This window comes from Chamaea fasciata, unplaced genomic scaffold, assembly GCF_029207755.1.
Source record: "Chamaea fasciata isolate MVZ Bird 193981 ecotype frontalis unplaced genomic scaffold, bChaFas1.0.hap1 SCAF_24, whole genome shotgun sequence".
Taxonomy (NCBI): domain Eukaryota; kingdom Metazoa; phylum Chordata; class Aves; order Passeriformes; family Sylviidae; genus Chamaea; species Chamaea fasciata.
Genome location: NW_027094109.1, coordinates 5,208,321 through 5,222,272, shown reverse-complemented (window position 1 = coordinate 5,222,272; position 13,952 = coordinate 5,208,321). Strand labels below are relative to the sequence as shown.

At 62.5% G+C, this 13,952-nt stretch overlaps 2 protein-coding genes across 2 annotated transcripts; both read left to right on the top strand.

The window, feature by feature from the left end:
* Positions 1-1,061: 1,061 nt before the first annotated feature.
* On the top strand, positions 1,062-3,338 carry LOC136300833 (E3 ubiquitin-protein ligase RNF26-like). Its single transcript, XM_066203484.1, has one exon. The coding sequence runs from the start codon at positions 1,277-1,279 to the stop codon at positions 2,885-2,887; it is 1,611 nt and encodes a 536-aa protein (XP_066059581.1). The 5' UTR covers positions 1,062-1,276; the 3' UTR covers positions 2,888-3,338.
* A 4,690-nt stretch (positions 3,339-8,028) lies between these two features.
* On the top strand, positions 8,029-10,237 carry RNF26 (ring finger protein 26). Its single transcript, XM_066203552.1, has one exon. It carries the CDS (start codon positions 8,066-8,068, stop codon positions 9,428-9,430), a length of 1,365 nt encoding a protein of 454 aa, XP_066059649.1. The 5' UTR covers positions 8,029-8,065; the 3' UTR covers positions 9,431-10,237.
* The last annotated feature ends 3,715 nt before the right edge of the window (positions 10,238-13,952 follow it).

Here is a 13,952-nt window from a genome sequence, read left to right as displayed (position 1 = left end):
TCCTTCCTTAAAAAGCCTTCAGCTGGATTTTCCTGAACTTGTAATCGTCTTCAGGGCAGCAGGGCTGGACCATCCCCTGGGACACGGCAGAGCAAAGGCCAGAGGCTTTGACAGCCCCATGCCCTGGCTGGGATCCAGCAAGGAGGGCAGGATCTGCTGCAGGTAACCTTGATCTGGACCACGGTCATGGATTTATTTTTGGTTCTCTTTCAGGAAACTGTTTGGTGGAGTGAGAAGAGCTCTGCCCTGGGCCGACTCTGTCCCAAACAGGCCCAGGGGATCCTGCTGGCAAGTGCACACCTTCCCCGTGCCAGGGCTCAGCCTGCCACAAACCCATCTCCTGCAGGGACACTGCGGGTGCTGGGTGCCCCCTGCGCTGTTTGGAACCAGCTGAGGGGGCTGATGTCAGGCCCTGTCCACCCTGTGCACTCTGCCTGCCCTGTCCTGGCTCCTGAACCCCGTCCCATCACCCCATGTCCTTGTGCAAAATCCCTCTGCAGCTCTGCTGGAGCCCCTTTAGGTACTGGATGAGGCTCCAAGGTCTCGTCCTCCTTCTCTTCTCCAAGCTGGACAGCCCCAGCTCTCCCAGCCTGGCTCCAGAGAAGAGCTGCTGCATCCCCTGAGCATCCCTGTGCCCTGCTCTGGACTGAGGGCAGGGTTAAATGGGATAACAAGAAGAAATTCCTCCCTGTGAGGGTGGGGAGGCCCTGGCACAGGTTGCCCAGGGAAGCTGTGGCTGCCCCATCCCGGGAAGCGTCCAAGGCCAGGTTGGGCAGGGCTTCCAGGGATATTGGAAGGCGACCCTCCACCACGAGCTTTTCCTCTTACCGTAATGGTCAGGCAGATCCACTTCTACAGAGATCACGATACACCTCAATATTATAATAATGATTTTCTAGATATATTCATTCCTTTATCGTTATATTATAACAGCATATAACTTAAATAAGAGCATAATAATTAACAAAAGTAATATTCATTAACAAAAGTAATATTCATTAATAAAAGCTATATTCATACCATTCAGCATAAGTAAACACTTCATTTCCTGTCCAAAAAACCTGCCAAAACCCATCGGCGGGCGCGGGGAAAGCGGAGCGGCCGCGGGACAGCGAGCACCGCTGGCACTTTAAAGGAGCGGCAATGGGTGTGAGCCGTCCCGACAGCCAGTCCCCGGCCACCTCCGGCCCCTCGGCCGTCCCCAGCACCCATCCGGCGACGCCCATCGCGGAAGAGGCTCCGGGGCCGAGGCGGCGGCCGGGACCGCGCGGGGACCATGGCGGGGCAGCCGGAGCTGCGGCGGGGGTTGCGCCTGCTGCGGGACGTGCCGCTGCTGCTGCCGCTGCTGCTGCTCGACCTCGGCCTCTGGCTGTGCTGCGGGCTGCTGGCCGCGCTGCTGTGCCTGCTGCGCAGCGCGGCCGCGGCGTGCGGGGCTCAACGGGAACTGCTGCGCGGGTGCTGCGAGGGCGCCGAGGGGCTCCTGGGGCGGCCGGGGCTCTCGGGGCTGCGCTGCGGGCAGCTGCTGCGTGTCGGCGGCTGGCTGCTGACGGAGCCGGGCAAAGTGTTCGTGGCCGGCACACGGAGCCTCTTCAAGCTGCTCGGCGCCCTCTGGGGCTGGCTGGCTGGGTCTGTCCTCAGGGTCAGCGAAGTGCTTGCCGCGTTCCTGGCGCTCGTGGCCGGCAGAGCCGGTGCCGTGCCCATCCGGCTTTGGCTGCACTGCCAGCTGGCCTTCAAGCTGCTCTGTTCCGCCACTGTGGTCTTCCTCGGCGTCTACTTCCTGGTCTACAGCCTGGCTATTGTGTGTCACAGCGGTGCCCAGAGCCTCGGCACAGCCTTGGTCACCCTCTGGGACTCACTCACCAGTCTCATTTTTGGGGTCACCGACCTGCTGGCAGCGTTCCTAGCACGTGTGTCCAGTGGTGCCATCGCTGTGTCCACGCTGCTCTGGTGGCTCTGCCAGATGGCCTCTGAGCTCCTCTGCTCCATCACCAAGGCCTTCATCAGCATCTGCCTCCTGGTCAGCAGCCTGGTCAAGAGCCTGTCCAGCCTGTGTCTGATGGGTGGTCAGTACCTCTCCATGCTGCTGGCCACCCTCTGGGACTTGCTGTCCACTCTGATTCTTGGGGTCACCAACACGCTGGTGATGGTCCTGGCGTACCTTTTCAGGCCCCTGCTTATCCTGCTGTGGTTGCCCTTCCAGCTGGCCCTCCTGCTCCTCTCCTTTGTCACACAGGTCTTCACCATCATCTTCTTCCTCGGTGTTTACACCCTGGGCTTGCTCCTGCGCATTGTGTTTCTCATTGTCTTTTTCAGTGTCATTTACTGCAATCGGGAGGTGCTGTGCGTGCTGAAGGGACACCTGCTGGACTCCTCCCGCCGCCTGCAGCCGGTCCTGTGGCAGCTCTACCAGGTGGCCGTGGTGACCTGGCACAGGGCCAGGACCTCCCAGCACTGGCACAGGCTGGTGGACTGGGTTCTGACCAACTGGAGACAGGCAGGCAGGAGGATGAACCAGGGAAGGGACCTGCTGGATGCAGGGCAGGTGACAGAGCCACGGCCTGCTCTGGGCCTCCAGAGCATCCACACACCCAGGGAGGAGCCGGGCACGTCCTGGTGGAAAGCTCCAAGGAAGCGGCACCTGAATGCAACAGCCAGGAATGCTGAGGGAACCTTGGGTAACAACCCCTGGACGCTGCTGAAAGAACAAGAGGAGCAAAAGAAATGTGTCATCTGCCAGGACCAGACCAAGACAGTGCTGCTGCTGCCCTGCAGGCACCTGTGCCTGTGCCAGGAGTGCACGGAGGAGCTCCTGAAACGGGACTTCGACGAGCGCACCTGTCCCCTGTGCCGCCAGGTGATCCTGCAGACCCTCAACGTGTACCTGTGAGCCCGTGGCATGGGGTTGTTTTCCCAGGAGGTCAAGGGCACCCCTGTCTGCACTTCCCAGGGCTGCCAGGAGCAGCTTCCAAAGGACAGTGGTTGGTGATGGAAGGGCAGAACGCTGTGGGGTGTCTGCTGGTTGCTGCGTAACTAATTGTAGCTCTTGCTAGCAAGCACAATACTGATCTCTGCAGCCGGCTGGAAGAGTTACCTGTTGTTTTCTTGACAATTTTTGTGGTTCAAAGGCCTGTTGGTTGCCTTGAGACTGGACCAGCCAGAGATCCACAGCAGAACACAGAAGGAGGTCTAGTCCCTGCTACCCACCTTATCCATCTGGGAGCAACTGCCAGGGCACAGGGGGACAGAGCCCTCTGTGGGCTCCCAGGATTTGGGGATGAGCACTGACGGGGTGGTTTGGGGAGGCCAGGAGCTATTTGTAAACCTTTTCCTTGGGAGCACTTCCGAGTCCTTGTCCCCCAGCACCGGCCAGGCCAGAAAAAGGCCCCATTGTTCTGGCGCCGGCGGGGACAGGGCTGGGCACTCACCCACACAATGGGGCACAGGATGGCTCTGGCTGTGGGGTCTGACCCACAATGGGGCACAGGATGCCTCTGGCTGTGGGGTCTGACCCACAGTGGGGCACAGGATGGCTCTGGCTGTGGGGTCTGACCCACAATGGGGCACAGGATGGCTCTGGCTGTGGAGTCTGACCCACAGTGGGGCACAGGATGGCTCTGGCTGTGGGGTCTGACCCACAATGGGGCACAGGATGGCTCTGGCTGTGGGGTCTGACCCACATTGGGCACAGGATGGCTCTGGCTGTGGGGTCTGACCCACAATGGGGCACAGGATGCCTCTGGCTGTGGGGTCTGACCCACAATGGGGCACAGGATGGCTCTGGCTGTGGGGTCTGACCCACAATGGGGCACAGGATGGCTCTGGCTGTGGGGTCTGACCCACAATGGGGCACAGGATGGCTCTGGCTGTGGGGTCTGACCCACATTGGGCACAGGATGGCTCTGGCTGTGGGGTCTGACCCACATTGGGCACAGGATGGCTCTGGCTGTGGGGTCTGACCCACAGTGGGGCACAGGATGGCTCTGGCTGTGGGGTCTGACCCACACTGGGCACAGGATGGCTCTGGCTGTGGGGTCTGACCCACAATGGGGCACAGGATGGCTCTGGCTGTGGGGTCTGACCCACATTGGGCACAGGATGGTTCTGGCTGTGGGGTCTGACCCACACTGGGCACAGGATGGCTCTGGCTGTGGGGTCTGACCCACAATGGGGCACAGGATGGCTCTGGCTGTGGGGTCTGACCCACAGTGGGGCACAGGATGGCTCTGGCTGTGGGGTCTGACCCACAATGGGGCACAGGATGGTTCTGGCTGTGGGGTCTGACCCACACTGGGCACAGGATGGCTCTGGCTGTGGGGTCTGACCCACAGTGGGGCACAGGATGGCTCTGGCTGTGGGGTCTGACCCACAGTGGGGCACAGGATGCCTCTGGCTGTGGGGTCTGACCCACAGTGGGGCACAGGATGGCTCTGGCTGTGGGGTCTGACCCACAATGGGGCACAGGATGGCTCTGGCTGTGGGGTCTGACCCACAATGGGGCACAGGATGCCTCTGGCTGTGGGGTCTGACCCACATTGGGCACAGGATGCCTCTGGCTGTGGGGTCCTGCCTGGGCTGCCCAGGGGACAGCGAGGGGTCCCGGCCACGCTCATCCAGCACTTGCCAAGGCCACAGCTGCCCGGAGGAGCGGGCAGGGGCAACGGCCCTGCCCTGTGCTCCCCGGCACCCGGCTTTTCCGGCTCCCTGGTTGCAGGAGATCCCTTTGGAGGTCCTTGGGGAAGGTTCCCTGTGGAGAGGGGTGGGGACAGCCAAGGACTGACCGGGATAAGGCAGCAAGCAGGGCACGGTCCTCGTGTCACATCCCCGCAGCACTGGGGACACACTGGAGCACCAGAGCCCAGGGGAACGGTGGGGCCGGGCTGGCCAAAGAGGAATTTCTCCTTGCAGGACTTTCCCATGGAAGAGGACTTGCCTTTCCCAGGGCTGTCTGGCCAGGCTCCAGGAGGAGATAGATATCCCGGCTCCCATCGCGGGGGGCCCTCCAGAAACACGGCGAGCAGCCCTGCTGCTCCTGCTCTTGCACCGGGCTGCAGGGTGAGCGCAGGCAGGGCCGGCCGTGGCCGCTGGGGACACGGGGCTGGGCTCCCTGCAGCTCCAGCTCCTTCCTGAGGGCTGTCCCCAGCAGCCTGGGGCTGTTCCCTGCCCGCCCGCGGGGTACGTGCCACGGGGGACTCCATCACCTGCCCCTCCAAGGCCAGAGGAAGAGCGAGCCGCAGCGTCCTGGAGCGGAGCCCGAGCGGGGCCGGGGGATTTCCCGCAGCGGATGCGGCCAAACGAGCCATTGTTCCCGGCCGGGCTGGAGCCCCCGGCTGCCCAGCGCTGCCCAGGGCTGTCCTCAGGGCAGCCGAGGTGAGGCTGCCGGCAGTGCCCAGCGGGACCCTGCTGCCTGCCCTGGCCCGGCTCTGGGGCTGCCACACGCCCTGGATCCGCACGGGAGGCACCCTGGGGATGGTCCCCGCAGCTGGGAGCGCCCTGGCAGCGCTGGAGGGATGCCAGCAGGACCCACACTCCAGAAATTTCCTCGGCATGTGCCAAGGAGCAAGGCAGGCAGGCCATGAGTGCTGCGCCTGGGCTGCAGAGAATCCCTCGAGCACCGGGACAGGCAGGCCTGGAGTTGTTGCCTGTCTCCCTCTGCTTCCAGATGAATGCAGAAGGACCCAGCACCTGCCAGGGCTGAGGCGCTCCCTGGAGCCGGCGTCCTCTGGCTGCAGGTTTTGTGGAACGCGGGGTGAGCTCAGCAGCGGGCAGGCGGCTGGAGCCGTGATGCAGCAGCAGCAGCCCCGAGGCCGGGCTCGGTGCCAGCACAGTCGGTGCTGCCCAGCCCCGGTGTCCAGGCGGGGCAGGCACTCACACGCGTGCCGCGCTCTGTGCTCTCGGGGTTGGCTCTGGTGGTCCCAGAGCTCTGTCTGCCCCCTGCCCAGTGAGGCTGATGATGAGGGGAGGGGGCTCACAAGTGGGCTACAGCCTGTCCTGCTGCCAGCCACTGCCACAGGCACAGCTGGGAGTGCAGGGGCATCATCCCAGAGCTCCAGCAAGTGCATCAACAGCTGGGGGGACTGTCCTTGCAAGAAGGGATCCCACCCACAGCCTGGCTGCCAGGCACCTTGGTGGGGAGCTCTGTGTCCCCGCAGAGCCCCGGGAAGGGTTTCCATCCAAAGCCCCGGTCTCCTCCAGCCAAATCACTGTCCCAACCTGAACTGTCACCAAATGTCCCCAGCCCCCTGCCCCCCTCCTCGCCCCTGTGCCTCTCTCCTGCAGGTCTGCACGCCCTGGAGCTGGACATCCTACCGGAATGAGAGCGGGCAGAGCTCCCCTCCATCCCACGGAGCACGGAGAAGCCCTGCTATGGAGCCACGACCTCTGAAGGCTGCAGCCGCTGCACCCCCGGCCCGGCGGGGGCGAGCCCACCGTGGCAGGGGATGGGCAGGCTCCAGGAGCCAGGAGGGTGGGGCAGGTGCACAGCCGGAGGCAGGGAATGAGTGGAGCACACCCTGCCCTTGGCTCGGCTCTCTTTTCCCTTCTCCTGTTTGGGAAAGCGATGAGAAATCCAAACATTACCATAAATGCTGAAAGCATCCTGACTCCGTCACTCCCTGGGGATCCAGGCGCCCGCTGCCTCGGAGCCACAGGGACAGGGCTGGCCAGACAGTGGGACAGAGCCCGGGCACGGACAGACAGACAGGATGTGCCAGCCCGGCCCCTGCCCTGCTCAGGGAGGCACCTGCACCGAGGTGACCCCAGGTCCCTCTGGGGCTCTTGCCTCGCTGCCTGGGGTGTGGTGCCTCCCTCCTCGGCCCTGCGTGGCTTTCCCATGGGTCATCATCCACTGTACTCGCCCTCTCCTTCCTTAAAAAGCCCTGGCCTTCGGGGCTGGATTTTCCTGAACTTGTCATCTCCATCAGGGCAGCAGGGCTGGACCATCCCCTGGGGCACGGTGGAGCTTTGACAGCCCCATGCCCTGGCTGGGATCCAGCAGGGAGGGCAGGACATTGGTTTGAGCCACAGCCATGGCTTTATGTTCAAACCTCCTGCAGGAAACTGCCTGGCCCGGTGACCCTGGGCTGACCCTGTCCCAAACAGGCCCAGGGGATCCTGCTGGCAAGTGCACACCTTCCCCGTGCCAGGGCTCAGCCTGCCACAAACCCATCTCCTGCAGGGACACTGCGGGTGCTGGGTGCCCCCTGCGCTGTTTGGAACCAGCTGAGGGGGCTGATGTCAGGCCCTGTCCATGCTGTGCACTCTGCCTGCCCTGTCCTGGCTCCTGAACCCCGTCCCATCACCCCATGTCCTTGTGCAAAATCCCTCTGCAGCTCTGCTGGAGCCCCTTTAGGTACTGGATGGGGCTCCAAGGTCTCGTCCTCCTTCTCTTCTCCAAGCTGGACAGCCCCAGCTCTCCCAGCCTGGCTCCAGAGCAGAGCTGCTGCATCCCCTGAGCATCCCTGTGCCCTGCTCTGGGAGTGGTGGGACAAGGGGAGCGGCTTCACACTAACAGGGGGCAGGGTTAGATGGGATATTGGGAAGAAATTCCTCCCTGTGAGGGTGGGGGAGCCCTGGCACAGGTTGCCCAGGGAAGCTTTGGCTCCCCCATCCTGGGAAGCGTCCAAGGCCAGGTTGGGCTGAGTTTGGATCAGCCTGGGATATTGGAAGGTGTCCCTGTGCCATGAGCTTTTCCTCTCATGGAAAGTAGCGGTCAGGCAGATCCACTGCCACAAAGAGATAGGGAATTACCTCGATGGTCTTCATTCCGCAATTAAAAAACTGCAAGTGCCGATGTCGCGCGCGGTGAAACGAGCGGCCCGGGCTAACGGGAGCTCCCGGCCCTTTAAATGAGCGGCAACGGGCGTGGCCAGGCTCGCGCCCCTGCTGAGGCCACGCCCCCGCCGCGCCCCCCGCCGCATCCTGCGAACCGACCAATGGGGGGCGAGTCCCGGCGGAGCCCCCGCCGGTGATTGGCCGCGCCCCGCACGGCGGCGGCTGCCAAGATGGCTGCGCCCGTGTCGGAGGGGCCCCGCGGCTGATCTGCCGTACGGGCCCCGCGGGGGAAACCATGGACGTGCTGTTCGCGCTGCTCCGCGGGCTGCGCCTGCTGCTCGACCTGCTGCTGCTGGTGCTCGACCTCAACTTCTTCCTGGTGTCCTCGCTGGTGTCCGCGGTGCTGTGGCTGCTGGCCGCGGCCTCCAGCCTGCCCGCGGCCGCGGCCGCCGCGGCGGTGGCGTGCTGGGATGCGCTGGTGCTGCTGCGCGGCTGCTGCGGGGCCATGGAGGGCATGCGGGCGGCCGGGCACCTGGTGTCGCACCTGGTGTCACACGCGGCGCTGCGGGCCCGGGAGCTGGCGCAGCGCGGGCTGGGCGCCTTGCTGGGCTGCGGGCAGGCGCTGTGCCGGCAGCTGTGCGAGGCGCTGGCCATCGGCACCAGCCTGCTGATGTACCTGGTCAACAGCCTGGTGAACGTGTGTCTCATCGGCGCGCAGAACCTCTTCACGCTGCTCGGCGCCCTCTGGGACTCGCTGGCCGGGCCCGTCGTGCGGGTCACCGAGCTGCTGGCCGCCTGCCTGGCGCACGTGTCCAGCGGCGCCATCGCCGTGTCCATCCTGCTGTGGTCGCCGTGCCAGATGGCCTTCGAGCTGCTCTGCTCCGCCGCCGACCTCTTCATCAGCGTCTTCTTCGTCAACGTCTACGGCCTGGGCTTGCTGCTGCTCATCGTGGTGGTGGGTGCCTTGGTGCTGAACCCCGGGCTGCTGTGGACGCTGACGGGATACCTGCTGGGCTACTTCCACACGCTGCCCTCGCTGCGCCGCCTGCAGCGGGACGCGTGGCGGCTCTACCAGGTGGCCGTGCTGACCCTGGGCGTGGCCATGACCTCGCAGCCCTGGCGCAGGCTGGTGGACTGGATCCTGCAGGTGACCGACTGGAGCCTGCAGGTGACCAACTGGAGCCGGGGAGGCAGGATGGTGAACCAGGGCAGCGAGCAGCGACGCGCCGTGGCTGCCCCCAGAGCCCCGGCTGCCGGCAGGGTGACCCTGGGCCAGCAGCCGGCCCAGCAGGAGGAGCAGCCGGATGCGGAGCAGGGGCCACAGCCACGGCCGGCTCTGAGCCGTGCTGGGGCAGGGCAGCGTCACCAGCCACCCAGGGAGGAGCCGGGAACATCCTGGTGGAAAGCCCCGAGGAAGCAGCAGCTGAATGGAACAGAGGGAGCCCCCGACAACGACCCCTGGGCGCTGCTGAAAGAGCAAGAGGAGCGTAAGAAGTGCGTCATCTGCCAGGACCAGACCAAGACAGTGCTGCTGCTGCCCTGCAGGCACCTGTGCCTGTGCCAGGAGTGCACGGAGGTGCTGCTGCAGCAGGACATCTACCAGCGCAACTGCCCCCTGTGCCGCCAGGTGATCCTGCAGACCCTCAACGTGTACCTGTGAGCCCACGGGGGGCTTGGGCTGTTGTTTTTTTTTTTTCCCAGGAGGTCAAGGGCACCCCTGTCTGCACTTCCCAGGGCTGCCTTGAGCAGCTTCCAAAGAACTGTGGATGGTGCTGGAAGGGCAGAACACTGTGGGGTGTCTGCTGGTCACATTTGCTGCCTAACTAGGTTGTAGCTCTTGCTAGCAAGCACAATACTGATCTCTGCAGCAGGCTGGAAGAGTTACCTGGGTTTTTTTTGTTGACAACTTTTGCTGTTTCAGGGCCTGTTGCCTCGAGCCTGCAGCCTGAGATCCAAAGCAGAGCGCAGAAAAATGCTCTGGTGTCTCCTCGCCGAAGCTGATGGAAAGGTTAAAGGCTGTGCCCTCCTGGCAATCACAGGGGCTGGTGCAAGGAAAGGGAATTTGTTTTCCCAAGGAAAATGACCTGGCAGGCTGCATCCAGGCCTGTTTCCTCCTCCCACCATCCAAGTGGAGGAGCTCCGTGGGAAAGGGAAGAGTGCCCTGTTTGCCAGGCCCAGGGAGAGCAAGGAGCACACTTGAGTTTTTTTAGTGTTTGCTGAACCTGGCTCTCAGCTGGAGAACAGGCTCTCTGGGGTACTTCATCACCCCAGCGGCTTTGCTTTTTGAGGGATCTCGCTTGCCAGGGCAGCGTGGGGCTGTGATGAACCCGGGCTCCCTGCAGAGCTCAGCCTTGCTGCTGCTTCCACCTATGCATCACCTATGCAAGACTAGCCAGCACACGTCAGGTTACCTGCATGGCCAGGCTGGGGGCAGCCACTCCTTCTGCAGGGCTGCTGCTGCTGCTTGGGGAACTCGAGGAGTGGCCTCCCCAGCCAGTGCTCCCAGCCCTGGCAGCAGCAGCAGCTCAGATTTGAGCCAAGGCTGGAGAATCCTCTCCAAAAAACCACACATTTGCAGGCTAAGAGTGCCATGGGACAGGGAGGGTCACTGCGGAGCTCGCTGGCTCCTTCCCAGGCTGGGCTGGCTAGAGGGAGGGACCCTTTGGGAGGAGAGGAGCACCCCCAAGCTCCTGGGAGCTCGCAGACATTCCAGCTCCCGGCACAGTTTCTGCACATCCCTGCTGGGGATCTGCAGTGGTGTGCGTGGAGCAGTACCAGGACCACGGATATCTCGGATCAGGGCGGGGCTGTCCTGTTGTTTTGTCTCGTCGTCTGTCACCAATGTAGCTACTTCCGTTCAGAAGTGTCCCCTGAAGTCCAACGAGGGCATCTCGTCCTGGCTGGGGGAGGCCTGAGGTGGCTCATCCCAGCTTGGGCAAACCAGCACCATTCCAAAAAATTGCTGGGCTGCAAGAGGGCCTTGCACTAAAGAGCTTTTCCTTTTCCAGCTGCTTGCCTGAGGTCAGCCACACGCCACAGCCAATTTTGGCTGGAGCTAGACCAGAGAGAGTCTTGACTCTGGACTGCAAGCCAAGAGCCTGAGGGCAGCTGGCATGGTTCTCCTTCTATTTTCCTTCTTGATTAGCAATTTAAGCCAAAACAGAGGCAGCGGAGAGGCCAGGCTGTGCTGGGAGATGCCTCTGAGCTGTAAAGCTGAGCTCTAGCAAGGAACTATCTCCTTGTTGGGCGGCTTTGCTAGGAAAGGCTCTGCCAGGGCTGATTGCTCCCACACTTCCTGGGAGCTGGAAGGATTCCCTGGGCCAAGCCAGGCTCCTGAGCACTGTTAGAAGGGCTCTAAGCTGCTTCCACTCCATTTCAAAGAGATGCAAAGCTCCCCATTGCTCAGCCTCTTGTCCCTGTGCCTCCCCACACACCTCCCTGGTTAATGTTGGCTCTCTCCAGGCACCGACACTTGGGAGCAGCCAAAGCCTCAGCAGAGGAGTGAGTGTGAGCCCAGGCTCTGGCTTGTCCCAGGCACTTGCAGAGGAGTCAGGGAGCTGCTCCTGGAGTCACTCAGGAGTGGGATTGTGGCCCTGGCCACAGGCAGCAGCATTCCCTTGGGACCAGCTCATGGATCAGGGAGTGCGATGTTCCCTGCATGAGTTACAGGGCGGTGGGGAAGGGACACCTCCCCAAAACTGCAGTTTGTTCCCTTAACCCCTTTTTTTTTAATTATTATTGTTATTATAGCAGTCACGCTTGTTTGTTTAGGGCCTGTTTGCTGTTTATAAGAGAAGGCTTTGCCTTAAGTTTAACTCTTTGCACTATGGACTAGGTACTGAGCAGATTAAAATCTCCTTTACCAAAAGCTGGGCGCTGCCTCATTCTTGGGAAGGTTTTTTTTGGGAGGTGAAATGTGTGTTTGGATCTCCTTTATCCACCCATGGACTCCAGGGAAAGCTCATCCCACCCCACAAGGGGCTCGGGGGTGTTTGTCCCCAGAAAAGCAGTGCTGTGGGATACCCTGGAGCCAGGCTGCTGCACAGGGAAAATCCAGCAGCCAGGAGATGAATTTACACCCAAATCCACTCTGGGTGGGCTTTTCAGATGAATTTACACCCAACCCCAGCCTGGGTGGGCCTTTCAGAGCTGGCAGCCCCCAACTCCTGCTCTGCCAACCCCCGGCGAGGGGAGGTGGTTGTGGATATACCACACCAGGGGACAGGGAGGAGGGCCTGGGGTTTCCCGGCGTGTTCCAGGCTGGCAGGACCATGCTGGGACATGTTCATTCCTGTTCCTCAGTGTCCTGTGCCAGACTGTCCCTGGGATGGAGGCAGCACAGGGCTGGCTCTTGCCTTGCAGGAAGGCTGTGGCAGGCTCAGGGTTGCCGCGAGCAGATGCATTTGCTGCACAAGGAGCTGTTCCCTGGCTCGGATCTCAGCTCCTGGCAGGTTGCTTTGTGCTTTTAAGCACTCTCTGCTTCCCCAGCATCCTCCTAAATTGTTTGGAAAAATGGCTCAGGACCCTGATGGGCAGAGACTCCGGGCGTCCTGGCTTGCCCTGCCCTGGCTCAAAGTGGCTCATTTTAATCAGGATGGAAACCACGAGAGGAGAGATGGGAGCTGCTGGGAGGCCAGAAAGAGGCAAATACCTGCCCAGGCACAGGGAGGAGGGCAGTGCTGGCAGATGGATGATAAACTGAGGCGCTTCTCTTGCTCCCAGGCTGTGACCCGAGGCTGGCTGGGCACCTGTGGAGGCTGCAGAGGGGACAGGAGGGTTGGATCAGCAGGATCCCAGCCCAGCACCCCCATTCCCAGGGGATGGGAAGCGTTTCAGCCACCTCAGGCCACTGTGGCCCAGCTTTCCCAGAGAGGACAGGATGTGCAGGACACAGCCCTCCCTCCCCCGGGAGCCATCCTGCACACACTTGGCTCAATCTCTGCTCGCGCAGGCAGCAATTGCAGGAGGAAGATGCAACCACCTCCCTGCTAATGGACCAGGTCCGTGAGCGCTGCCTGCCCCGGCACTTTGGTTTTTGGGGCAGGGCTGCACAGCCTGGGCGGCAGCCACGCTCACAGACCACTCCAGGGCAGATTTGGAGTCCTGGGGGTATTCCCTGCTCCAGACCACGCTTGGGAGGCTCCCACATGAGCCAAGCGGGCTGTTCCCAGCTCATCAAAGCGCCGAGACCCTTCCCCAAGGAGGCAGGAGCGTGATGCTGCCGGGCCAGCCCGGTTTAGCAGCGCTGCGGTGGTCGGCTCCGGCAGCCCGCTGAAAGCAGGAGCCCCCAGGCGCTGGGGAAATCCCTTTGTCAGCCCAGCTGCAGCTCCCCCGCCCGAATGAAGGGCTGGTCACAGCCCGCGGACAAGAGGCACGTTCCGCCTGCCAGCAGGGAGCGGGCGGGCCGGCCGGGAGCGCAGATGTGGCACAGCAGGAGCGGGGATTGATACCCGGCCGGCAGGGAGGGAGCAGGTGAGGATCAGCGGCACAGCCACGGGGGGCCTTTGGGCTGCTGCCGGCACCAGCCTGGGCTCTCATTAGTGCCCCAGCGCAGGGAGCCTCAGCGACACCGAGGGGCTGAGCCTGGCGGGGACATGGAGGTCACCCAGCCTAGAGCAGCGTGTGGGGTTCTGGGGACAGCGGGGTCCCCAACATCTCAGTGCGGGGAGACTCTGCTGCCCCTCTGAGCAGGGTTTGATCAGCACAGAGGCGCTGCCACCTCTCTTCCCTGAGTTTGGAGGAGCTGATCCTTCATCCTCCTGGACGTGGGATTCTTGTCCTCCAGGACATGGGGTTCTCTCCTAAAATCCAGGCTCGCGATCCTTTCCTCGCCCGCCCCGCCCCCACGTGAGCCAGGATTGTCCCCTCCCCTGCCATTCCCAGGTTAAAGGTCTCCTTACCGGGTCAGCAGTCCCGAAGATGTCTGGGCGTGTTCCCTGCACCTCGACAGCGATGAGGCCTCTGAACCCGGGCCATAACCAAAGGTTTGGGTGGAGCAGGAGCCATCCTGCCGCTGCCAGGAGTCACCAGGCCACCCTTCAGCACTGGGAGCGTTTCCACGCCCTGACACCCACAAGCACTGTGCAGCTGTAGGGTCTCAGAGATGATCTCTTTAATCTCTGGTGCCTGCTGACCTCCTCAGGTGACCTTGGAGTGCCAAAGACACCGGTGCTGCTCTGAAA

Coding starts and splice junctions, on each gene's coding strand:
- LOC136300833 (XM_066203484.1), top strand. CDS start 1,277: ATGGCGGGGCAGCCGGAGCTGCGGCGGGGGTTGCGCCTGCTGCGGGAC.
- RNF26 (XM_066203552.1), top strand. CDS start 8,066: ATGGACGTGCTGTTCGCGCTGCTCCGCGGGCTGCGCCTGCTGCTCGAC.